The 24150-nt window shown below is 55.2% G+C and overlaps 2 protein-coding genes across 7 annotated transcripts in view; one reads left to right on the top strand and one right to left on the bottom strand.

Annotated features, from left to right (window-relative positions):
• The window catches only part of SUPT6H (SPT6 homolog, histone chaperone and transcription elongation factor), a 51633-nt gene extending 37768 nt beyond the window's left edge, over positions 1-13865 (top strand). For both annotated transcript variants that reach the window (XM_062215819.1, XM_062215818.1), the window contains exons 23-37: positions 74-241; positions 1413-1540; positions 2667-2874; positions 3321-3468; positions 3811-3953; positions 6517-6657; positions 7851-8046; positions 8392-8630; positions 9720-9833; positions 10003-10127; positions 11615-11727; positions 11974-12051; positions 12146-12312; positions 12680-12867; positions 13117-13865. In XM_062215819.1, coding sequence (XP_062071803.1) covers positions 74-241; positions 1413-1540; positions 2667-2874; positions 3321-3468; positions 3811-3953; positions 6517-6657; positions 7851-8046; positions 8392-8630; positions 9720-9833; positions 10003-10127; positions 11615-11727; positions 11974-12051; positions 12146-12312; positions 12680-12867; positions 13117-13303 — 2343 coding nt within the window. In that variant the 3' untranslated portion in view covers positions 13304-13865. The remainder of the gene's footprint in view (positions 1-73; positions 242-1412; positions 1541-2666; positions 2875-3320; positions 3469-3810; positions 3954-6516; positions 6658-7850; positions 8047-8391; positions 8631-9719; positions 9834-10002; positions 10128-11614; positions 11728-11973; positions 12052-12145; positions 12313-12679; positions 12868-13116) is intronic.
• A 715-nt stretch (positions 13866-14580) lies between these two features.
• On the bottom strand, positions 14581-22948 carry PROCA1 (protein interacting with cyclin A1). Of its 5 annotated transcripts, none has more exons than XM_062216836.1 (5): positions 22784-22948; positions 17821-17907; positions 16089-16221; positions 15622-15837; positions 14581-15527 (listed from the first exon to the last, which is right to left on the bottom strand). In XM_062216836.1, the coding sequence occupies exons 1-5, from the start codon at positions 22872-22874 to the stop codon at positions 14861-14863; spliced, it is 1194 nt and encodes a 397-aa protein (XP_062072820.1). In that variant the 5' UTR covers positions 22875-22948; the 3' UTR covers positions 14581-14860. The 5 variants fall into 5 exon arrangements, with proteins under 5 accessions (XP_062072820.1, XP_062072821.1, XP_062072822.1 ...); XM_062216837.1 differs by lacking the exon at positions 22784-22948 and adding an exon at positions 22349-22558; XM_062216838.1 differs by lacking the exon at positions 17821-17907.
• Between the last annotated feature and the right edge of the window lie 1202 nt (positions 22949-24150).

Raw genomic sequence — 24150 nt, forward strand, 5'->3', positions numbered from 1 at the left:
TAGCATTTGACTGTTCGGCCTTGGTGGGCAGAGAGGCACAGTAACCTTACTCCTGCCTGCTGTATGTCAACAGGAGCATGTTGTGAAAGAAGAGCTACTCAACGCCTTATACTGTGAGTTCATCAACCGAGTCAATGAGGTCGGGGTTGATGTCAACCGTGCCATTGCCCACCCTTACAGCCAGGCCTTGATCCAGTATGTCTGTGGCCTGGGACCTCGAAAAGGGACCCACCTCCTGAAGGTAGGCTTTCGTTCAGTCTAAAAATTAAAAATGTGCCCATTTCATTGCATCCGTATATACATTTGGTCAGTGTGTGGTTGACAGATGGGGAAGAGCAAGGTTCGAGAGGTAGAGTGGCTGGTCCAGAATAAGCACACTGGTGAGAGGAGTCCAGCATCAGACCCCCTCGGCCGAGGCCGTGCTCCTCACTGCTGTGGTCTAGGGCTCGGGAGAAGATACCCACAGCATGACTGAAAACTGGGGAACACAACAAGGCAGTGTTCAGTGCAGAGTTAAGGACGGTGGGGTTTTTTTCCAATGAGAAAGAAAAGGATTTCATGGAGAGAGAGCATGCAGGGGGCTTCAGATGTGTCAGTGATGCTCTTCTTGAAGATGGGTGCAGAAGTGTGTATCTTATTATTAACTTTTAGGCCATAATGTAGTGTTTGGTGAGTATAATGTAGTTCATTAAAAAGAAATTGGGGAGCCAGGCACTTGGCAAGCCATTAAGTCCCCCCTTGGGACTCCTGCGTCCTAAATCAGTGCTGAGGCAGCAGATGATGGCTCAAGTAATTGGGTCCCTGCCACCCATGTGTGGGACACAGATTAAGCTCCAGAATCCTGGCTTTGGCCTGGCATGGCCCTGGCTCTTGCAGACCTGTGGGGAGTGAGCCAGCAGATGTAAGATGTCTGGTTTTCTTTCGGAAAAAAAAAAAAAAATAGTTTTTGAAAAATGTATTTGGGGGTTTCAGCACAGCAGTTACGATGCCACTTGGGATACCTGCATCTCACATTGGAGTGCCTGAGCTCATCTTGGCTCCACTTCCAACCCAGCTTCCTGTTGATGCGCTCTGGGAGGTAGCAGGGGGATGGCTCAAGAATACTTGGTTCCCTGCCACCCACAAGAGAGACCTAGATTGAGTTCTGTGTTCCTGGCTTCAGCCTGGCTCAACTGTTGTAGGCATTGGGAGAGTGGACCAGGGAATTGAAGGTGTCTCTCTCTCTCTCTATTTACTTGTCAATAATTTTTTATTTTTAAACTTACTGGAGTGGTAGATACTGTGGTATAGTGCTCAGTTAGATATTGGGTCGGAGTGCAGTTCCTGTTGTGGGTGGGTAGCAGAGACCAGAAAGCAGACAGGGGAGGTGGTACTTGCCGATTGCTCCGGCTCACCCCAGCTCTCTCTCCTAGATCCTGAAGCAGAACAACACCCGACTCGAGAGCCGGACCCAGCTGGTCACCATGTGTCACATGGGTCCCAAAGTCTTCATGAATTGTGCTGGCTTCCTCAAGATTGACACAGCTTCCCTGGGGGACAGGTGATGCCCTCTGCCTGGATAAGCCAGGAGGAATTCCCTGGGGTTTTGCTTTGGGGTATCAGGGAATCAAGGCTACCAAAGGGCCACAAGTCACTTAAATTAGGCATGTTTTAAAGAAATGGTTTGGAACCTTTGTTTAGTCAAAAGCCCCTGACCTATGGAAAGGATCAGCTCAATTATGTGAAGCTTTTTTCATGTGAGCGAAACACAAAAAGAACCGACTTGGTTTATAAATTAAGCACAGAAAACGCAGATTTTGTTCAGTGAACACAAACTTGCTACAACTGTAGCTGTGATTTGCTGTGGCCAGGTAAGGGTGGGAATGGCTGGGGCAATGGAAAAGGAGTGTGGGGGTATGAAGAGATAAGGCAGGGGGAGAGATTTGTTCTGTTTTGAGATGATGTTTTTTGAGAGAAAGTTCTATTCATTTGGACTTTGGACTTCACTATTGACCTCTTCCTCTCCAGAAGTTATCAACTCAGTCTTTGGAGGATCTTTTCCACGGGCTCATAGCTCCTCATTCAGTAATGGAAATCAGTGGGGAAATAGGCTTCAAGTTCTAAAACTTCATTTTCCACTCAGCTTTGCTGTAACACTCCACGAATAACATAGGTCCATGTGAGTGCACGGGCAAGACCAGCCTGGGAAGGCTTTATGGGGGAAAACAGCTGGCAGCCAATTCTCAGAGGTCTTCTTCCCCCTTCTTTGTTTCATCTTATTGTAAGATTCATATTAGCTCATTATATAAAATTCAACATGTAGAAATATTATGCAGAAAGTGGAAGTCCCCCATAATCCCACCCCCCAGAGATAACTACCATAACAATTTTATGTATACTACAATTTTTCTAAATTTTATTTTTGCTATGTGTTTACTAACTACCCATTTATTGCAAAAATGGGATCATACGGTTCATAGTGTTTTGCAGTGCATTTTTCACGTATCAGTATATCGTGGCCATCTTTTCATGTCAGCACACATAGACCTACCTCATTCTTTTTAATGGCTGTATAGTATTCCATTGTATGGAGGTGCCCTGATTTATTTAACCAGTTCCCCATTGGTGAACATTCGGGTTGTTACTAGAGGCTTCTTGTTCTATATCTGCCCCTTCCTTTCCTCTAGCACTGACTCATACATTGAAGTGCTCGATGGTTCTCGTGTCCACCCGGAGACCTATGAATGGGCCAGGAAGATGGCAGTGGATGCCTTAGAATATGATGAGTCAGCTGAGGATGCCAATCCTGCAGGAGCTCTAGAAGAAATCTTAGAAAACCCAGAGCGTCTCAAGGACCTGGACCTCGATGCCTTTGCAGAAGAGCTGGAGAGGCAGGTAGGTGACAGTGTGCAAAGCTGGACAGGAAATCTTATCCCCCATGGCCTGGTGAGGAGGGGGCAGCAAGTGCCCACGTTTGGCTGGGTTTCATGGGGAAGTATTCGGGGTGCTTGTTACAGAACCAGGCAAGTCTCAGAGTACGACTCTAACTGTGAGGGTGAGGGAGTGTCCGTGACAGCGAGGGAGAGTCCCCTCTGGGCGCCCTTGGCTCCCCTCTAACAGCGCAGCTTTGCATTTCTCTGTTGTGCATGTCGGGGTTCTGTGAAGCATGTTCTCATGGAACAGCGTTCATGGATGAGAAGCCACTTTTGGAAAATGAAGGAGAAAAAAGAAACCCTGACAGGAGCCAGCTGGCCTCCTCCTTTCATTGAGACCCCCACCCCTCACCCCCATTTGGGTTGGGGAGCAGTTGCAAGGCTCTTTTGGATGGACTTCTTCCCCAGGGCTATGGTGACAAACACATCACACTTTATGACATCCGGGCAGAGCTGAGCTGTCGGTATAAGGACCTCCGGACAGCCTACCGCTCTCCAAACACAGAGGAGATCTTCAATATGTTAACCAAAGAAACACCGGAGACATTCTATATTGGTAAATACTGGGCCCCTGTATTTAGCTAGAGGAGGATATGCTGGGGTGGGTGCATTTATTATATTCCAGCCAAACAGTGATCCAACAGAACAAGGCAAATTGGTACTATCAGTGGGAAAAATGAGGGAACTTTTCAAAAGAAGACAGGGCTCTGGGTTGGAAGTCAAAACTGAGTTCAAGGTGAAATTGTGCCTCTAAAGCTGCTGTGGGCTCTCCACGGACTCACTCCTCGGAGCCTCACTTTCCCTCGTCAGCAGTCAGGGCTGGGAAGGGGTCACTGGAGATGCTGCGTCACTGAAGGTCGGTGGGCGTCACCCCTCCTGTTCTCTGCCCTTCCTGTAGGAAAGCTCATCATCTGCAGTGTCACCGGCATTGCCCACAGGCGTCCACAGGGTGAGAGCTATGACCAGGCGATCCGCAACGATGAGACAGGGCTATGGCAGTGCCCCTTCTGCCAACAAGACAATTTTCCTGAACTAAGTGAGGTATGCGCTACAGTGTTCAGTCCGTTTCCTTGATTGAATGGTCTCTGTCCAAAGGAAGCAGAATTAGGCCAGTTGAAACTACCATGTTTAGGAAATTTGGCTGTAATATATCTTAGAAGGCCTGATAATAGCTTAGCTTTGGTTGGTGACATGGAACCTCTGTGACTGACTCGTCTGATTTTTTAAAGATTCATTTATTTTATTTTAAAGAGTGACAGAGAGGGAGAGACTGAGATTGAAAGATCTTCCATCTGCTGGTTCACTTCCCAAATGCCCGCAACAGCTGAGGCTGGGCCAGGCTGCAGCCAGGAGCCAGGAACTCCATCCAGATCTTCCATGTGGCTAGCAGGAACCCAAGCCATCATCTGCTGCTCCAGAGGGTGCATATTAGTAGTAAGCGGGACCAGAAGCATAGTAGCTGGCACTTGAACTGGACCTCCCCATAGAGGGTACAGGTGTCCCAGGTGGTGGCCTAAGCCACTGCGGCACAGTGCCCACCCCTCCCTTCTGATTTCTAGTCTGGTCTTTTGGGACCCATTGCAGAACCTCGTCCACAACAATGCCTTCCTGTAATTTTTATTTAATGACCTTTTTAAATTAAAGACTAGATTTTTAGTTCTCATATTAGCCTCCCTCTGCCCCCCACCCCAGTAAATGTTTCCCAGTTACAATCAGAGAAAGCAAAAGCACACAGTGAAAAAGATCATAGGCCTCAGGCAGGTAATAGGCTCCAGGATACGAGGAAATTTGGCTGTAATATTTCTTAGAAGGCCTGATAATAGCTTAGCTTTGGTTGGTGACATGGAACCTCTGCTTTATAAATGGACTTAGATACTGGCGTTGGGGCATCAGGTAATACTGCTGCCTGTGACACCAGCACCACGTATGCGTGCCAGTTCGTGTCCTGGCTGTTCCTCTTCCAATCCAGTTCCCTGCTAAATGGCCTGGGAAAAGCAGTGGAATACAGCCCACATGCTTGGACACACTGCCACCCATATGGGAGCCTCAGATGCAGCTCCTGGCTTCAGCCTGTCCCAATAATGGCCTTTGTAGCCATCTGGGAAGGCAACCAGAGGATGGAAGATTCTCTCTCTCGCTCTGATTTTCAAATAAATGTTTGTATGCCTGCTTCATAAGCTTGTGAGAATCAAGTAAAACAGGTATGTAAAAGATGTATTGTAGCACCAAGCACATAGTAAAAACTCGTAACTATTTTATTATAAAATGTATTTTTCAAAGGAAGCAGCAACAGGGACAATTTAGATGGATAAAACACATACGGGCTTAATGTGAAGTCACCCTGTATGCCACTTGTGCTTGCTTTTATTCCAGCTCAGTCACCTTAGCCTTAACCCTTGTGCCCCATTATCTGGATACCTGGCCTCACCAGATTAGGGAAATGGGGACATGGATTTCTTACTTACAGAGTAGGCCCAAGGTCCTTACACATGCTTGTTAGAAGTTATCTGTAGCCTCCCTTCAATTTTTTTTTTAATCTAAGATCTGTTTATTTGAAAGGGAGAGTTACAGAGAGAGGGAGGGACAGAGACAGAGTTCACTACTGATTCACTTCCCAGATGGCTGCAACGACCAGGGCTGGACAGGCCAAAGCTAGGAGCCTGGAACTCCATCTGAGTCTCCCACGTTATGTAGGGACCCAAGCCCTTGAGCCATCTTCCACTGCTTTCCCATGTGCATTAATAGGGAGCTGGATCAGAAGTGGAACAGCCGGGACTTGAACTGGTGCCCGTTTGGGACACTGGTATTGCAGGCTTTACCCACTATACCACAATGCCAGCCCCTCCCTTCAGTTTTCACATTCTCCTTACACTTTTTCCCCCCCCCATATTATTCGAAAGGCAGTTCACTCCCCAAATGCCTCTAACAGCCAGGAGCCCAAGGACTTAAGCCATCATCTGCTGCCTTACAGCGTGTGCATTAGCAGGAAGCTGCATTGGAAGCAGAGTCATTTGAACCAGGCATTGTTATATGGAGTATGGCATCTTAACTACTGCCAAACACCTGCCTATTCCCTATACTTTTTAATTTCCCACTTTCACACCATCTGCCTTTCTGATGGTAGAAATCATTGCCCCCGCCCCCCCCGCCCCCCCCCCCCTCCCCCCGCCAAGAGGTTTTTGGTCTCTTGTGGGTTTTTTTTGTTCTACATATGGTAGAAGAGATGATTTTTCCATTTCACCCATTGCCTGGGCTCTAAGAAAGTCAGGTGCTGATGAGCCCCTGTGATGAGTTCTGAGAAGGTTCATGGAGATGCTTCTGTACTTGTTGGGGCAGACCAAAAGGGGAAGAGTGTCAGATGCAGCTATGGGGTCACAGATGTAAGCAAAAGATTCATGTGATAGCCAGTGCTGCAGACGTGAGCCATGAGTCAGGGAACGTTGCAGATGTTTGGAGTCTGTCTTAGCTAAGTCATTGTGTTTCCAGATCACAGTGCCAAGTGTCGGCAAAATAAATTACAACACTGCTGGCAGCCAGCTCTTTATGCATGTCCAGGAGGACCTCCAGGATCTTAATAGTCAACCTCTTCTCTTGGTTTCTTCAGGTCTGGAACCACTTCGATAGTGGTTCATGCCCGGGCCAGGCCATCGGTGTCAAAACACGGCTAGACAATGGTGTCACCGGCTTCATCCCCACCAAATTCCTCAGTGACAAAGTGGTCAAGCGGCCAGAGGAACGAGTGAAGGTAGATGAATGACTGCCTACTGTTGGAGTACAGTTTCCAGCCGCCCAGACCAGGCTCTGTGGAACCTGGGGCTGTTCCCATCGCAAGTCAGGCTCTGTTCCTAGTGGCTGCAGCAGGGAAGAGTTTCAGGGGGTTTATAAGTAGCTGGCAGCAGCTTGGGGCGGGGGAGAGTATCTGAATGAGTGGCAGCGTTTATTCACGGCCTTTGTGAGATTTCAGCGAGTTGCCAGCCCTCTGAGGGTGGGCTGTCTCTTCCTGTGGTGTAGTTTAGGGCAGGAAGCAGGGTTTAGCGTTCACGCTGTGAAACAGAAAGGCTCTCCCTGTTTTTCCAAGGTCAGGCGGTACTGCTGTGGGAGTTACAAAAGTATATACAGCACAGCCCTGTGCACAGGAGCTATAGGCAGAACCAGACAACAACAGAAGGAACCTTCGCTGTTCTCTGGAAAAGGTTGGGAGTAAATCTCTAAGCTCCATTCCTGTTTTAATGTTCGCCCACAGCTGCCTTTGATGGTACACTTGACAGTGATAAATGGTGTGCCTACTCTCAGGCCCGATGAGGAAGAAAATACCTGTTTTGTTTGGTGGTTTTTTTTTTTTTTTTTTTTTTTTTTTTTTTTTTTTTTAAGAAAAACCTAAATGTCTTCCAAGATGAGTCGGTTAGTGACGTTGCTGATATCAAATCTGCCTAACTCTTGTTCTAAGGCCCCTGAGAGCCAGGGCCTTAGGAAGGCTGGGGAGAGACATTCCTGGGTAAATGAACCTAGGAAGATTCTCACAAAGAGGAGAGCCGTGCAGTGGCTTTCGCCACTACATTAGACAGAAGGGCTGCAGTCAGGAGTACAGAAAACAGCCATTATTTTGCTTCCCCTCCAGAAAGGGCAGCCAGCGTTTAATTGCACCCTGGAAGCCATAACCAGGAAACCAGAGGAAGAGGGAAGAGTGCCAGTGACGAGATAGATCACAGCAGGCACCAGCCACTTATCCCTCCCAGAGCTGGAGGCGTTGGTGCAAGGCACAGCCCCTGGCCCCCAGAGCAGACCTAACCCTGAACTTGCTATGCTAGTCAGTAGCTGGCTTGCTCTGGGCTAGTCACTCCACCTTTCTGCCTGGACTTTGGTTTTCTCCATATGTGAAGCAGGGCATCGGGCTAGATCGTCTTTGTCCCTTGCAGCTCAAATGTTCTATGGATCTAGGTGGGAATGACCGTGCACTGCCGCATCATGAAGATTGACATTGAGAAGTTTAGCGCAGACCTGACCTGCCGCACCTCAGACCTCATGGACCGGAACAACGAGTGGAAACTGCCCAAGGACACCTACTATGACTTTGATGCCGAGGCAGCAGACCACAAGCAGGAGGAGGACATGAAGCGGAAGCAGCAGCGGACCAGTGAGTGTGCCGCCAGCCATTCCCGTGCCCCCCCGAGTCTTGGCAGCTCTCCTGCTGCAGGACTTGGGCCACAGGATGTGTGTGTGTGACACTCTCCTGAAAGGAAGTCTGAAATCCAGAACCTCCTGGGTCATTACTTGGCTATTGCATTCTGACTCTTAAAGCCTCGTTCTCTCAGCGTCTTGTGAGCCCAGGCTAACAAGTCCTTCATGTCAGGGAATCCAGACCCAGGGAACATGAGAGTCTCACAACCCAAGTAGATCAAAAACTAAGCCCTCATAGGTCCCACGGCTGGCTGCCTCTCACCTCATAACCTGGTCTTGCCTTTTCTTTTGCCATTATCAGCATACATCAAGCGAGTGATCGCACACCCATCTTTCCATAATATCAATTTCAAACAAGCAGAAAAGATGATGGAGACCATGGACCAGGGTGATGTGATCATCCGGCCCAGCAGCAAGGGTGAGAACCACTTGACCGTAACGTGGAAAGTCAGTGACGGCATCTACCAGCACGTGGATGTGCGGGAGGAAGGCAAGGAAAATGCCTTCAGCCTGGGAGCCACGCTGTGGATCAATAGCGAGGTGAGAGCCTGTGCCTTCCCCACTGCCAGCCCTACTGTTTCCAGAGGCGGGCCCTGCTGCCTCTTTCACTGAAGAGTAACTCACAAGGCACCATATGTATTGTGGCTGTGCAGAACAAAAACGTTGCTGGTAGAATGAATCATTTGATACTGATTTTGTGTATTTTGACCTCTTTCCCTGTCCTCAAATTTTTTTTTATTTTTTTATTTTTTTTATTTTTGACAGGCAGAGTGGACAGTGAGAGAGAGAGACAGAGAGAAAGGTCTTCCTTTTGCCGTTGGTTCACCCTCCAATGGCCGCCGCGGTAGCGCGCTGCGGCCGGCGCACCGCGCTGTTCCGATGGCAGGAGCCAGGTGCTTATCCTGGTCTCCCATGGGGTGCAGAGCCCAAACACTTGGGCTATCCTCCACTGCACTCCCTGGCCACAGCAGAGAGCTGGCCTGGAAGAGGGGCAACCGGGCCTGTCCTCAAATTTTTAAAATACTCAGCCTAGGCCGGCGCTGCGGCTCCTCCACCTGCGGCGCCGGCACCCTGGGTTCTAGTCCCACTTGGGGCGCCGGATTCTGTCCCGGTCGCTCCTCTTCCAGGCCAGCTCTCTGCTGTGGCCCGGGAGGGCAGTGGAGGGTGGCCCAAGTGCTTGGGTCCTGCACCCTCATGGGAGACCAGGAGGAAGCACCTGGCTCCTGGCTTCAGATCGGCACAGCACCGGCCACAGCGGCCATTTGGAGAGTGAACCAACGGAAGGAAGACCTTTCTCTCTGTCTCTAACTCTGCCTGTCAAAAACAAAACACAGCCTAGAAAGCCAGTGGGGGAAGAGAAGATAAATATGTACCTGTGTGCCTGCACATGCGCGCACACACACACACACAGCTTCTACTTCCTATTTTTAGTAAAGAGAAATCTAGTGAAGTTCCCTAGTGTTCACGAGCACCAGGGTCGAATCAAAGTTGTACTCTATAAGCCTGACTCAGATAGATACATCGAGGGTCTTCGGCCATGGCTTCTCTTTAGGGTGGATTTGACAAAGGGCAGGGACAGACACTTGGCTGTGGCTGTGACATGCAGAGGCCTTTGCCTTCTGCCCGCAGGAATTTGAAGACTTGGATGAGATTGTTGCCCGCTATGTGCAGCCGATGGCCTCCTTCGCCCGGGACCTTCTGAACCACAAGTATTATCAGGACTGCAGCGGTGGGGACCGCAAGGTGAGCCCAGGGCCTTCTGAGAATGACAGCATCCGGTCACTTAAGGATGTATGCTTTCCCTTCAGTGTAGGGGACGTGCAGGTGGTCAAGGACGCGTACATCGTGTATGCCAGACACGGTGTACCAGGCATGCTGCTCTCCCAACCTCTCGCCCTCGTTCTACCCCCAGAAATTAGAGGAGCTGCTCATCAAAACTAAGAAGGAGAAGCCCACCTTCATCCCCTATTTCATCTGTGCCTGCAAGGAACTGCCCGGCAAGTTCCTACTGGGATACCAGCCCCGGGGTAAACCCAGGTGAGCACTGGTGCTGACAAGGTGCTGCCGCTGGGGTCCACAGCCAGGCTGGAAGGGCCAAATCCTGTCTGCTCTGCTTGATTGCCTTGCTCCTCTTCTCTGTTAGGAGCAGAGGTGGAGGTTGGAGGTGGGGAGAGGGTGATTGAGAAGCAAAGGTTCACATGAGAGGTGTGCTTGCATCAGCCCTGTGGGGAGCTCCCTGCACTCCGTCTCCCTCCCAGACGTGACAGATCACCTGGCACTGCCCTACTTCACATGCCCAGAGGTCAGGGGTCAGCACACGGATAGCTGACTCCACCCTCTGCTTCCCCCAGCCCAGGCCAGCTAGCTTCTGCTGCCAAGTGGCCCCAGTGCACTCTGCTGAAATGAGTGGGTCAGGAAAGCATCTCTCTGTTCTCCCCTCTGTGTGGGACTGGCTGCTGGCCTTCTCTGTATCTGTTGTACAGACTGATCAGCACACCAGCCTTCTCAGCCCAAGCCCCACCCCACCCTCACCCAGGCCCTTGGCCACAGGTCTGCATTTCTGCTTTCATCTCTACACTGCCTGTACATGCTGCATGGCCTACACTGTCGGTGGGGTCAGTGGCAGACGGCAAGAAGCCGTGGACCCTGGGGACACTGCACTGTCCTGTGCACATCTAGAGTATGGTACTTGTTTCTGACTCCCCAAAAATGCTTCCAGAGGATGGCAGCCAGGGTTGCATGTGGCCTGGAAACCCTGTTTCATGGGAAACAGTCGGCCAGAACCAGGAGCAGACTCAGCACGAGAGCTTCCTGGGGAAAGGAGCAGAGGACTTCTAGGAAGGAGGTTTCGGCTGAGCGTGGCAGACACCTTGCATTGTCTGTTGGCAGCTGAGAGCTGTCCTTAACTGTGCACATCCCTGTCTGAGGTGTGGGGAGGAGTGCATTGTGCACACTGTCTCAGTGAATACTCACAACCACCCTGTAGGTTTAGGTCCGGTTTTCCTCATTTTACAAATGAAGCAAAGACAGGTTTAGTAACTTGGTGTGGTAAATGGCAGACCTGGAACCAGGTCTGCGCTGGATCCCATCCTCTTAAGCGCTGTCTGCTGATCTCAGAAGTGATTAAGGGCAGACTAACCACCTGCCAAGGCCACTGCCGAAGTCTCTTGCTTAGACTTGGGCTTTGCTGCCCCCAGCAGGCCCCTTCCTCCCTGGCCTCCCCATCAGCTGCTGTGTGGCCCTCATCCTGCAGCCCTGCTCTGATGTGGCCTCCAGCAAGCCTTCCTCTGGAACTTGTGTGCAGTTCCCAGTGGGCCGAAGAATCCTTGGCCTTGGTTCATGACCATGCACGCCTTCCCTCCCCACTCAGTGCAGCCTCCCCTCCCAGGGCTGGGGACTGTGCTGTCATCTCTGCTTCCCCAGCACCCAGTATGACTGTCGCACACGTTGGACATCTGTTCTGGTCGCACCCTCACAGCTGCCTCAGAGTGGTGTCTGACGACTGTTTCCTTCTAAAACCCCAGGATAGAGTACGTAACAGTGACTCCAGAGGGATTCCGGTACCGAGGCCAAATCTTCCCCACTGTGAATGGACTCTTCAGGTGGTTTAAGGATCATTACCAGGATCCTGTACCAGGTGAGCTCCACTGTCGCCTGACTTTCAGGCTGTGGTTGGAGGACCACGTAAGGGTGGTCACGGGCCCTGACTAAGCTGTCTTGCCGCTCCCCCCATGGCCTTGCCTCAGGCAGGCGCTCCACACAGTGTGCTGGGGCGAGGTACTTCCTTCTTCCACCTGGCTCAGCAGCTCTTCCCAAAGTCCTGATCCAGGAAGCCAGGACTCGGTTGCTGGAGGGATGCAACTAACTATAGCCATCCCCTCAGGTATCACTCCCAGCAGCAGCAGCAGGACCCGGACACCTGCCTCCATCAACGCTACCCCAGCCAATATCAACCTCGCAGGTTAGGCGCTTGGGCCTGGGACTGGGAGTGGCGGGGATGAAGCTAGATGGACTTTGGCCTATAACATGCCATCCCCACTTCTGTGTGCTTACAGATCTGACGCGAGCTGTGAATGCCCTGCCCCAGAACATGACTTCACAGATGTTCAGTGCCATTGCTGCTGTGACAGGCCAAGGACAGAATCCTAATGCCACCCCAGCCCAGTGGGCCTCCAGCCAGTATGGCTATGGCGGCAGTGGAGGGGGCAGCAGCGCTTACCATGTATGTGGCCTGGGGCGGGGCTCCCTGTGCAGGGTGTGGAGGGGTCAAAGGGAACAGGCATCCTTTACCAACCAACCTATCCTACAGATAGGCCTCAGGAACTGTCCCCAACATGTGGTCCCTTTCCTCGGGCCTATTTCTCGGGAGCTGAGCTCCTCACAGTCCTTTGGGAACCTTTGATCCCTGCAAGCCACAGAAAGCAGCAGTGGTCAGGACTGGTGGGCTCTGCTGGTGCCAAGTACCATTCTGTCAGCTTCCCTCAGCTCTCAGCACCACTTAGTGCTGAGCTCCCCCTTACCACGTGCCAGAAGTCCACAGGATCAGGCCAACCCAACCCAGCCCCACTTAACTGTTTTATCCTTTGCAGGTATTCCCAACGCCAGCTCAGCAACCAGTGGCCACACCACTAATGACCCCCAGCTACTCCTACACAACCCCAAGCCAGCCCATCACTACCCCACAGTACCACCAGCTTCAGGCCAGCACCACCCCACAGACTGCGCAGGCCCAGCCCCAGCCCTCTTCCAGCTCCCGGCAAAGGCAGCAGCAGCCAAAGTAAGTGTCCGGACAGCAGACTGGGCAGGTCAGCAGGAGGGGCTTAACACACTGGGCACAGGCAGGTGCTCTGCCACCTCTGTCAGCCAAGAGCTCTGTACACTGCCCTGCCACAGCAGAGGGGCTATAGCCCGTGGGGGCGGGTCCCTTTCTGTAAGGTGGGCACTCACCAGGGATCACTGGGAAGGCTGCCACCTCCCAAGCCCCTGGAGAGTGCCTGCCTCCAAGGCCGTTCATTTCTCCTCTCAGGTCCAACAGCCACGCAGCCATCGACTGGGGGAAGATGGCAGAGCAGTGGCTACAGGAAAAGGAGGCAGAACGGAGGAAACAGAAGCAGCGGCTGACACCGCGGCCCTCCCCCAGCCCCATGATCGAAAGCACGCCCATGTCCATCGCCGGCGACGCCACCCCGCTCCTGGATGAGATGGACCGGTAGGGGCTGCTCCTTGGACTCTGATGACCTCCGAGGCTGAGAGGAGCCTGGCCACCTACTGCCTCCCTGCCCCTCCTTTTCTGTCCATAAGGTGGTATGGCAGGGTGGTCAGCCTGGATGGGTGACAGGCTGGATGGCCTTGTGAACTTGAGCTCAGCATACGCTAGGCAGCAATTCTCCCACTCCAGACCCTCACTGACCACCTGTCCAGGGACCAGGCTGGGGAAGTGTGGCAGGGAAGAGGAGGAGAGGGGAGCAGTTTTGTATTTTACTCCCTACAAGCCATGTGAGCTTCTGCCCTCAGCTGACTGAGCTGCGAGAGGCACCAAGCTCAGCACGCGTGTCTCCCCGGCGCTGGTGGGGAGAGGGATGCTATTTATTCAGTTTGGGGCAGGAGGGAGAGGAAGGGAAGTATTTCTAGCCCTGATGCCAACAGCGCGGGTGACTGTCAGAGCAGGAGCGCCGGGAACAGTGCTAACTTGCCCAGCCCCTGCCTGGCCATCCTCACCCGCCTGCTGCCGCACTCCCTGCCTGTCATTTGAATAAACAGTGTTTCTACAGAGCACTCCCCGAAGCCTCTCTCCAGCGTGCGGGTTCTCAGGACAGCGTGTGACCGTGGAGGGTCGCCCACTTCCACTCCACAGTGGCCACAAGTGACACACCTGTTGCCCTTAGGCCAGCTTTCTCGTCTGCAAGCTAGGCCTGCCTCTGCAAGGAGAGAGACAGGAGCGTGTGAACTGCTTAGCCCGGTGCTGGTCGCTTCAGTCACTGTGGCACACTGGAAGCAGTTCCACAGGGACATGTGGCTTTCTCACCGTGAGCCCTGGCGCCACCCCCCTTTCCCAGCTGGGCTTTGGCCTCTGACAACCTCTAAGCAAATCATGTCTCTACCCCAGGGTGGGCCCCACACTCACCTGCTCCCATATCCTTCCCACCCTGGCTTGGGAGCAGCCAGCCCCTGACTCCTGATCCACCTGCTTCTTCATGGGGGCTCAGTGCTGGTAAAGGGAGGCTTCTCTCCGCTTTCCTCTACTTGGGGAAGAACAGAAAGTCAGAAAAGGCCACTGCACCCCAGACTGGCCGTGTGTTGGCAGGAGCTGGGGGAAGGACCCCTTCCACTGCCAGGAGCTCAGCTGCACCCCATTCAGCACAGAAGGCCTGCGAGAGTCTAGAAGGAGCAGGACTGCACGAGCTGGGGTGTCCCAGCAGAGTGCACAGCACCTTCCCCAGGGCCACTGAGAGGAGGGAAAGGCCAGGCAGAGTAGGTTAAAGGTTCAGGTTTATTGGGGGTATCGCCGGTCAAGGAAGTTAGACCAGGCTTCCAGGAGCAGTGAGCCCTTGTACCCCAGTCCTGGTCCTAGATGCTACACAGAAATGCTGTAGCCCTTCCCCACCACCACTACCACCACTGCCTTCCCCTGGTGACCCTGCCACTCCTTGCTCTGGCTATGCCCAGAACCCACCCCATCCCCCCAAGTGGCCTGTTCGGAGGGACAGGACGGCACCAGGGGTCGGCTACAGGCTTGACGGCATTTATTCGTCACCCTGGTTGCGCTGACTTCAGCTAAGATTGGGGTTGGACACAGGGGGGGATTTCCTTTTGGTCACCTTCCTGGCTTGTGTGGTCTTCACCCCGGTCTTCCTGGTCTGGGCGCCGTTCTTCTCTTTCTTCTTAGGCGATGACGACTCCAGCATGTCCTCGCTGGAGGGCTCACCCTGGCCCCGGTCGTTGTAGCTGTCCTCACTCTCCAGGTCTTCCCGGCTCTCTGGGCTGGACTCTGACATCCTGGCCAATTCTCTTGGGCTTAAAGATCGCGTCAGATCTGGAGGCGAAGACTGCGACTTCACTGGGCTTTTCTTCTTAGTCAGCTTGCCTTTCTTGGGTTTTTTCTTCAACTTCGTCTTCTCGTCCGTCGTCTCCTCCTCCTTGTCTTTCTTCTTCTTTACCTTCTTGATCACCTTGCCTCCCAGGTTCTTCCCGGTCGGGCTGTCTGACCGCCAGATGGTGATGGGTGCTGGCGTGTCCGGGGCTCCCGTGACTGTGACGGTGCACGTGTCAGTGGGCGTGGTGGTGGTGGGCCCCACCTGGCTTGGGATGGGGGGCTTGCTTGCTTCCTCCTCCTCCTCCTCCTCCTCCTCTTCCTCTCCATTTAGATCATCTGCTGCACACTCATGGTGTATGGGATGGTGGATCACTGCCACGGACACAGGCCTGTAGCTTTTGCACCTAGGCGGGGGGAGGGGGGGGGCAGAGAAGGCTTACCGGGCGTGAGGGGAGAAGCTTCATGCAGAAAAACCCATGTCAGCCTGCCCACACTCACCAGCCATACCAGATCCTCTCCACACACGCCTCCTCTGGGATGAGCTCAAAGCAAGGGGTCTGGATGATGTTACAGCAGGTGGAGCCCGAACCCGAGCCTGGACCCGGACCCAGACCAGGGTCTGGGCCCGAGCCCGAGCCGCGGGAACAGGCTGGGCCTGCGTCTCGGGAGCTGCTGCTACTGCTGCTGTTGGCCTTTTCTGAGCCGTCCTTCACCCTGCCACAAAGGGGACTCAGCCTGACTCCTGCACCCCAGGTGCCACCAGGGCCCACAGCCAGAAACCTGAGACAGCAGGCTTCTGCTGGGGTGGGCCTGGGCTGCCCAGAGACCTCCCCGCTGCTCTAGGGTGGAGGAAGGCTTTGAGCTGAGGCCTGACGGGGCCAGGTCAAAGCTGAAGAGGGGGACGGGACCCCTCAGTGACAGTTGGCCTTTGGCTCTGCCCTGGGTCCCTGGGGAGGGGTCCTCACCTGGAATCACAGTCACAGTGGCTGATGGCGTGCAGGTGCAGGTTGCAGTGGCTGTACTCGGAGAAAGGGTGGATGATGTGCGCCGTGCACTGCTTGTGTTTGCAGCAGCACGTGTCTGTCTCCTTGCACTCACCTGGGGGGTGGGGAGGTGTTCCGAGTCCCACCTCTGTCCCCCCCAGAGCTCAGTCAGGCCTCACATTGACCTGCCTGCCACTGCCACCAGCCCCTCCCCCAACCGTTCTACTTCAGCTCAGCCCAGCAGTAACTGCAGGGCCTGGCACTGCCCTTCCCACTGCCTCAAATGCCTGCACACTCCCTGGGCAGTGTCTGCTACTGGTCCCAAGTCCCCTTGCTGGCCCACGACACCTAGCCACTTCTCCCAAGCCCCTCTGACTCCTGCTACAGCTACCGTACTTTACAAGGTACTAGGTTGGAAGGCCCCATGGCCTGGCAGAATGGAGCCCCAGGAACCCCTACATAGGCCCATAAGGCTCCCATCTGACCCCCACAGCGTATGAAGCACTCCAAACCCAGTGTGGAGTGGCCCAGACCTAGAGAGGAGCTGATGCCTCACCCACCCCCAGCATGCTCTGGGTTGCTCCTTCTGACTGCTCCCCCTCTGCCTCTCCCTCTTGGCACTGTTTCCCCTTTCCCATGCCCTCCCTGGTTCTCTCCCTCTCTACTCATCCAGTTCCCTTCCTTCCCCCCTCCCCAGTCCCTAGAGCCAAAGACTTGGGAACCGGCTCCTGCAGCCTGCACCCCTCCACCTCCTTGCCAGCAGCCTAGACGCTATGTTCCCTTTCGTCCCTTTCCCCCAGGCACAAGGACAAGCTTCTGGGGGTGGGGTAAAAGCCTTGGAGAAAGCCTCCCACCCCAGCCTCTTGCCAAGTATCCCAGGTCCACCCCCACTGCCTAACCTCTAAACCTCAGGTCCCCATCCACCACTGTCTCTCCCTCCAGGCCACCATCTTTAAAAGGTGAGCCCATCGGCATAGGTGATGCCACAAGCCTCTTTGAGGAGCCCAAGGTCTCACACCCCAGGCAGAGGACAAGGGTCCCGCCTACAGGTTCCCCTGGACCTCGGGGAGGAGGCGGGCAGGCACCAAGGAGTTCCAGGGCAGCCTGGCAGGGGCTCTAACAGGCTACAAAGACCATGCCTTGATCCAGTGACCAGGGAGGGTGGAACACGGGCCAGACTCAGCTGGCCACCAGCCAGGACTTAAGGCACATGAGAAACAAGACAGCAGCGTGGTCCAAGGCTCTCCTCCCTCCCTCCTTCCTTCCCCCCACCCCAGTGCAAGGCTGGGAGGTGCCCAGAGCCCCGCCACATCCCCAGCCCCTTTGGATTCTGCTTCCTCATCCTGTGCCCTTCCTCTACCCCTAGAAGAAATGCGGCCTGGTAGCAGGGCCCGGGGACATCACCACCACCTCGGGGTTCTTCAGCAGAGTGCCGAGTGGCCAGAGACGAGGGGCAGGCCTGAGAGGGAGTCATTCACTGAGCCTTTGTTTGCTTATGCATGAGATGGGATGGCGTGATGTATTCAGCAGGGGTGCCGAGAGGACTCCATTCATGGGTGTCAGGATCCTGTGAAGGCCCCTCCCTGGCAGGCGTGGTGGGGGGAGCAGTAGGGTAGCCCCCAGGACCAAACATGTGTTTCCTTCCTTCACCCCACGTGGCAGGTTTCCCAAGAGATGGGGGGGGTATCCTGGGGCCAGAGCCCCCAAGACCCACCTTCAGATGAGAGGATGGACGCATCAGTGCTGGATGCCACACCAGCCAGCGGACGTCCTCTCTCCCAGCTGGGTAACCTGTTTATATCTGAGAGAGCACAGAGGGCAGTGGGCGGCAGCCCCTCCACTCATTCACCTAATGTTTCCCCTAGGAGCCTGTGCAGCAGGTCCTGGAGATGCCAAGAATTAAGAAACAGACCCTGCTCTTGTGGCTGGGGAGAGGGGTGGGGGCGGATACAGGGAAGGTCTTGACAGAAGTGTGCAGCACACTCACAGGAAATGGAGGTAAAGGCAAGGACCACCTGCCAAGACTGGGGAGGGCGGGGACAGGGGAGCAGGGAGGACTTTTTGGGAGGAGCATCATGGGACCTGGGCTGATGAACTGGAGTGAGCTAGGTCTAGGCCAGGAGGGGTAGCTCCAGCAATTATCCCAGGGGTGTGGAACCTGGTCAGAGGGTGGCCCTGGGTAACATCTCCAACTGGGTGGGCAGCTCCCCAGCCATCAGCACCCACGGGAGAATCTGCCACTTTCCTTTGAGACACTGAATCTGAGCCTTGCTTAAACTGCCAGGGCCTTCAATGGGCCCCATGCCTCTTCCCACAAGTCCCTGGTCAGTGCTGCTCCTCTTTTCCACAGCACAGTAATATTCATATGAGTGACTCCAAGCACTTCCTGGAAACCCCTGTGCTGCTCCTGTCCCTCCTGGCAGATCACTTCACCAGCGCTGTCTGGATACTCTATCCTCACCAACTCCTCCATCCTAGAGAAGCACTGGCCAAAAGAATCTGTAAGACTTGGGGCCGGCGCTGTGGCATACAGGTAAAACCGCCGCCTGCAGTGCTGCCATCCCGTATGGGCACTGGTTCCTGTCCCGGCTGCTCCATTTCCAATCCAGCTCTCTGCTATGGCCTGGGAAAGCAGTGGAGGATGGCCCAAGTCCTTGGGCCCCTGCACTCACGTGGGAGACCTGGAAGAAGCTCCTGGCTTCCGATCAGCCCAGTTCCAGCCATTGTGGCCAACTGGGGAATGAACCACTGGATGGAAGACCTCTCTCTCTCTCTGCCTTTCAAGTAAATAAATATTTTTAAAAAACAAATTCTTATTAAAAAAAAAAAAAATCTGACATCAGGTCCGGGCCAGAATTGTCACCTCTCCCTCTTACTGGCTTTTCCGCTTCCTACAGGCTACAAACATCTTGAAACAAAGCACTCTCAGCCCTGTCCCCCTCCCCCCGACCCCGTCACTGCACAGCTCCCCTTTCCTCTCCAAGGTTACCCGCTCATTGCCTGGACAGCTCCACTAGGCACCGGGGAAGGAGACCCAGCCTCTTGCAGCGAGCTCTGGGTCCCCGCCTTTCTTCTAGCAAGCCACCTGCCACACAGCAGCCCTCTATCAGAACAGTCTCGGCAAAGGCCACCAGCAGTTCCCTAAAAGCTGTGCCTGGCCGGCGCCGCGGCTCAGTAGGCTAATCCTCCACCTTGCGGCGCCGGCACACCGGGTTCTAGTCCCGGTGGGGCACCGATCCTGTCCCGGTTGCCCCTCTTCCAGGCCAGCTCTCTGCTGTGGCCAGGGAGTGCAGTGGAGGATGGCCCAAGTTCTTGGACCCTGCACCCCATGGGAGACCAGGATAAGCACCTGGCTCCTGCCATCGGAACAGCTCAGTGCGCCGGCTGCAGCGCGCTACCGCGGTGGCCATTGGAGGGTGAACCAATGGCAAAAGGAAGACCTTTCTCTCTGTCTCCCTCTACTGTCCACTCTGCCTGTCAAAAAAAAAAAAAAAAAAAAAAAAAGCTGTGCCTGTTCTCTCATCTCACCCGTCCCCGCTGACTGTTTTGGCTTCTGTACACTGTGCACACTGTGCTCCCGGGCCTTCCAGGACAGACCTCATCTCACCCTTCCTCTGCATAACTCCTCGGTTCTTTCCTGCCACCGTTGCTCTTCTGCCAAACCCCTTTGAATCAGGGATTGACAAGACACACACTTGCCCTAAATGAGGTCATCTACTTCCATGGTTTCAACATCCACTAATAAAATGGCGTACATCTGGGCGTGTAATTACAGACTGCTTTCCCAAGCAAGTAGCCTGTATTCTCTTGGATGGTTCCAAACATCTTAAGATCAACATGCCCTGTGTGAATCTGCCATCTTTTTCCTACCCAAGCCCGTGAACCTCATGCTCTGTGTCTTCCATTTCATACAGCAGCTGGCACCACAGCTAGAAATGCTGACTCCTCTTTCTCCTCCCACCCCCACTTGCTGAGCAAGTCTGACCGTGGCCGCCTGCCGCCCAGCATTGCCTAGCTTTTGGTTCAGACCTTTACCATCTGTCTGTGACCTAGACAGCTGTAGTAGCCTCTGCCTGGCTTCCCTACCCCCCTCCCCTTAAAGATTTATTTATTTGAAAGGCAGAGAGAGAGTCTTCCATCTGCTGGTTCACTCCCCAAAATGGCCTCAGCAGCTGGAGCTGGGCCGAATCAGGAGCCTGGAGCTTCTGGGTCTCCTACATGGGAGCGGGGGCCCAAGGACTTGAGCCATCTGCTGCTGCTTTCCCAGGCACATTAGCAGGGATCTGAAGTGGAGCAGCTGTGACTCGAACTGGTGGCCACACGGGATACCAGCGTAGCGAGTAAAGCTGCCGCCTGCCCCTTCCCTGCCTTCTGTCTCACAACCTCATCCAGGCCTCACAAGGCAGCCAGAATGAGTTTTCTAGAACCCAGTTGGTTTACCACACAGATCCTTTTTATTAGCAGCCCATTGCCTTCATGATGAAATACAAACTCCTTCTGGGGCCAGCACTGAGGTGTAGTGGGTAAAGCCACCTCCTAGAGTGCCGGCATCCCATATGAGCACTGGTTCAAGTCCTGATGCTCCATTCCTGATCCAGCTCCCTGCTAATGTGCCTGGGAAGGCAGCAGAGGATGGCCCAAGTCCTTGGACCCCCGCACCCTCATGGGAGACCCGGATGAAGCTTCTGGCCCTGCCCGGGCTGTTGCAGCCATTTAAGAAGTGAACCAGATGATGGAAAATTCTCTGCCTCTGCTTCTCCTTCTCTGTAACTCTTTCAAATAAATAAATGTTCTAAAAAAAAGATACAAAGAAATACAAACTCCTCATCATGACATTAACAACCTCCTCCCCATCAAGAGCTGGTTCCTCCTGCAGGTGTCAGTAGCTCAAACCCCTCCCGCCTCCATTCCTCTCACCTGGCCCCCACGCCCAAGAAACCCCTGCTTGTCTGGAAAACAAGGTCATCCAAGCGGAAGTGGCCGCACCTGTCGTGTGTCCCTTTCCCCGGCCCATGACAGCCACGTAGTCACAGCAAATACCAGATCGCATACGCGCCTGCGTCCGCAGAGCCTGCAGCATGGCAGTGCTCAGCCCGTGTCTGCTGACTGAGAGAAATCGTGAGAGCCACCAAGAGGCTGTCACTGAACACGCCCAGGTCCCGAGCCTGGGGGCTTCTCCAGGGAAAGGACTGACCCGGAGTGTGCCTGTCACACCTGCCACTGTGCAGGCTCCTGCACAGTCCTCACTGTCCTACGGACGGGAACACAGAGGCTCAGGGGAAGAATTTGCCTGAAGAGGGCCTGTGCCGCGACTCACTAGGCTAATCCTCCGCCTGGGGCGCCGGCACACCGGGTTCTAGTCCCGGTCGGGGAGCCGGATTCTGTCCCGGTTGCCCCTCCTCCAGGCCAGCTCTGGGAAGGCAGTGGAGGATGGCCCAAGTGCTTGGGCCCTGCACCCCATGGGAGACCAGGAGAAGCACCTGGCTCCTGCCTTCGAATCAGCGCAGTGCACCGGCCGCGGCGGCCATTGGAGGGTGAACCAACGGCAAAAGGAAGACCTTTCTCTGTCGCTCTTTCTGTCCACTCTGCTTGTCAAAAAAAAAAAAAAAAAAAAAATGAACTTGCCTGAAGACACGTTCATGGCTGGCAGAGGTGGGTCTCCCTTGTCCCATAGCCTGTGCTACTTACTGTTGGCTGTGAAGACACACGCGCCCGAGAAAAGGTCCCTCCACGTGTCAGGAGCGCCACAGACGTTACCTTCCACTACACAAGCTTTTCAATTGCTTTTTAATTCCACCCACTCTGGCTTCACCTCACCCTGACCCTACAGCCTCCCTTATGCAGCCTGGACGCTGAGGTCACTCCACAGGGGCTTGAGTCGGAAAAAGCAATCAAACTCTGCTCTGCCCGCCTCTACCGACCCCCCTGTCTCCGGTGTCACCGCGAAAGGGGCTCGCAGCAGCCTGGCATTCTTCAGTAACCCGGCTCCCATCAAGCCCCGACAACCATCAGCTGTTTGTAAGGGGAGGCGGGAAACTCAAGGATTTAGTAACTCAGCTCTGAGAAAGGCAGCCCGCCCCTCATCCCACACACAGCGGCCCAGAGCGCCTGAGGCAGGACTGATCGAAACTGGACACGGTGGGCATTTCGTAATGACTGAGGGGTGACAGTTGGAAAGGAAGAGAGAGGCTTTTCCCCGGTAAGGCATTAACCGGCGCACGGACGCCTAACTCAAAACTCACAGGTGATGCTCATTTGCACAGGATCCTCGCCGTCCCGCGGCCCGAGGAGCTCCCCAGCCCTTAAGGCACAAGGGGCGGGCACCAGAGTAGGGGAAGGGAGGGGAGGAGGGAGGGAGGGAGGAAGGGGGTGAGAACCGAGGGAGGGAAGGAGGGAGGGAGGAAGTGAGGGAGGGGCGGTCCCCGCCCCATCTGGAGACGATTGTGATGTCACGGCGTGGAACCCCCGGACCCCTTCCCGCCCTCGGGTCAATGGAACCGCCCGCCCCGGCCCTCGCGGCTCCAATGAAGCCCAGCGCCTCCTGGGCGAGGCCCTTTCAGCCCTCCAGCCGGACTGAGCCCACAGGCAGAGTGGACCCGGGCCCCCGTCCTCACCATCGGCCCACGGCCCCGCGCGAGCCCGCCCCCAGCCCCGGCTCCGCCCCGGGCCCGCCTTACCGCCGCTCTCGCTCTCCTCCCAGTCGTCGGCCTTGCACCCGCTCTTCTCCTTCGTCCACCTTTCAATCCTTAGCGTCGTCCTGACCCACATCGCTCTCGGCCCAGTTCTCCTCCAGGACTCCGCCCCGCACAAGTCCACCTCCACCGTCGGCTCGGCCCGGGCTGGCCCCTAGCCCCGCCTCATGGTGCCCGCCCCCGCCCGCGCCCCCGCCCCGCTCTAGGCTGCGTGGTCTCCCGCAGGATCGAAGCGTCAGCCGCGTTCTTCGTCCGGGGCCTCCCCGCTCGTCCCCGGTTCCTGTCGTCCCACCTTCTGAGCCCAGTGCCTCCCCTTTACTGTGTGGGCCCGGCCCTCACTCCCATCCCTAGTTCTCTCCAGACGCGGCGCCTCGTCCAACCCCCAGGCCCGCACCCCACCCCCGGACCGCGGCCGCCACGCCGGGTCCCACGCCCGGCCCCGCCCCCCGCCGCGCGGGCCCCCCCACCACGTTCTCTAACCCGCGCTGCCCCTCGCGTCGTTTCCGAATCCGGCCGCGGGCCCGCGGAAGCGACCCGCTCGGAGCGCCGCCGCCATCCCGACTGCTCGGAGCCCCTCGGGCTCAGGCAGGAGGTCCTCGGGCCTCTCCGCGGGAGTCCACGGCCCAACTCTCGATGAGGATGATGAGGACGTGATGCCGGCTCCCACCCACCCTGGGGCAGCGGCCCCTGCGCGACCTCCCCACGGTTCCCTGAGTCCTCAGGGGGCACCCAGTCCGGGAGACAAGCGTGCCCAGTCAAGAGTCCATTTGTGTTTCCATAGGCTTGTACCGTCTGTCCAGAGGGCATCCCACAGTGCACCCTTCACCTTAGCCACAGGAGAAACACCGCGCACACGCGCATTGCAAGTCACTACAAAAAGATCTACCCAGCACCCAGGGATCCAGGACAACATGCACTCGTGGGCACGGCTCTCACAAGCGCACAGAACGGCCGGCGGCACTGACACTGGCCCCTGCACCCGTGCAGCACAAGCACTCCCCACAGCAGGCTTCCCAGGGGCACACACCGTGCAAGGCCAGGGTGAGGGTGCAGAGATGGAAACAATAGTGAAAAAGTTACAGCCACATCACTGGCATTCCACGCAACACACCTCCCAGCTCCTCTTGGCGCTGGATTCCAAAGCCATGGCTGCCTCAAAGAACAGAGAAGAGAAAGGGTGTGGCCATCGAGGACCCTTGCTGCTGGGGCTGCCGCCGCTGCCACGTGATGCCAACCTTCTCCTTCTCCAGACCCCACCGCTGCCTGAATCCTCCCCAGCACTGTAGATGGAGGAACTCCAGGCAGGGGAAGCCGCCGCAAGGTGTGCAAAAAGCAATCTCTCCTGCACGGGG

The sequence above is a fragment of the Lepus europaeus genome, chromosome 18, assembly GCF_033115175.1.
Source record: "Lepus europaeus isolate LE1 chromosome 18, mLepTim1.pri, whole genome shotgun sequence".
NCBI lineage: Eukaryota > Metazoa > Chordata > Mammalia > Lagomorpha > Leporidae > Lepus > Lepus europaeus.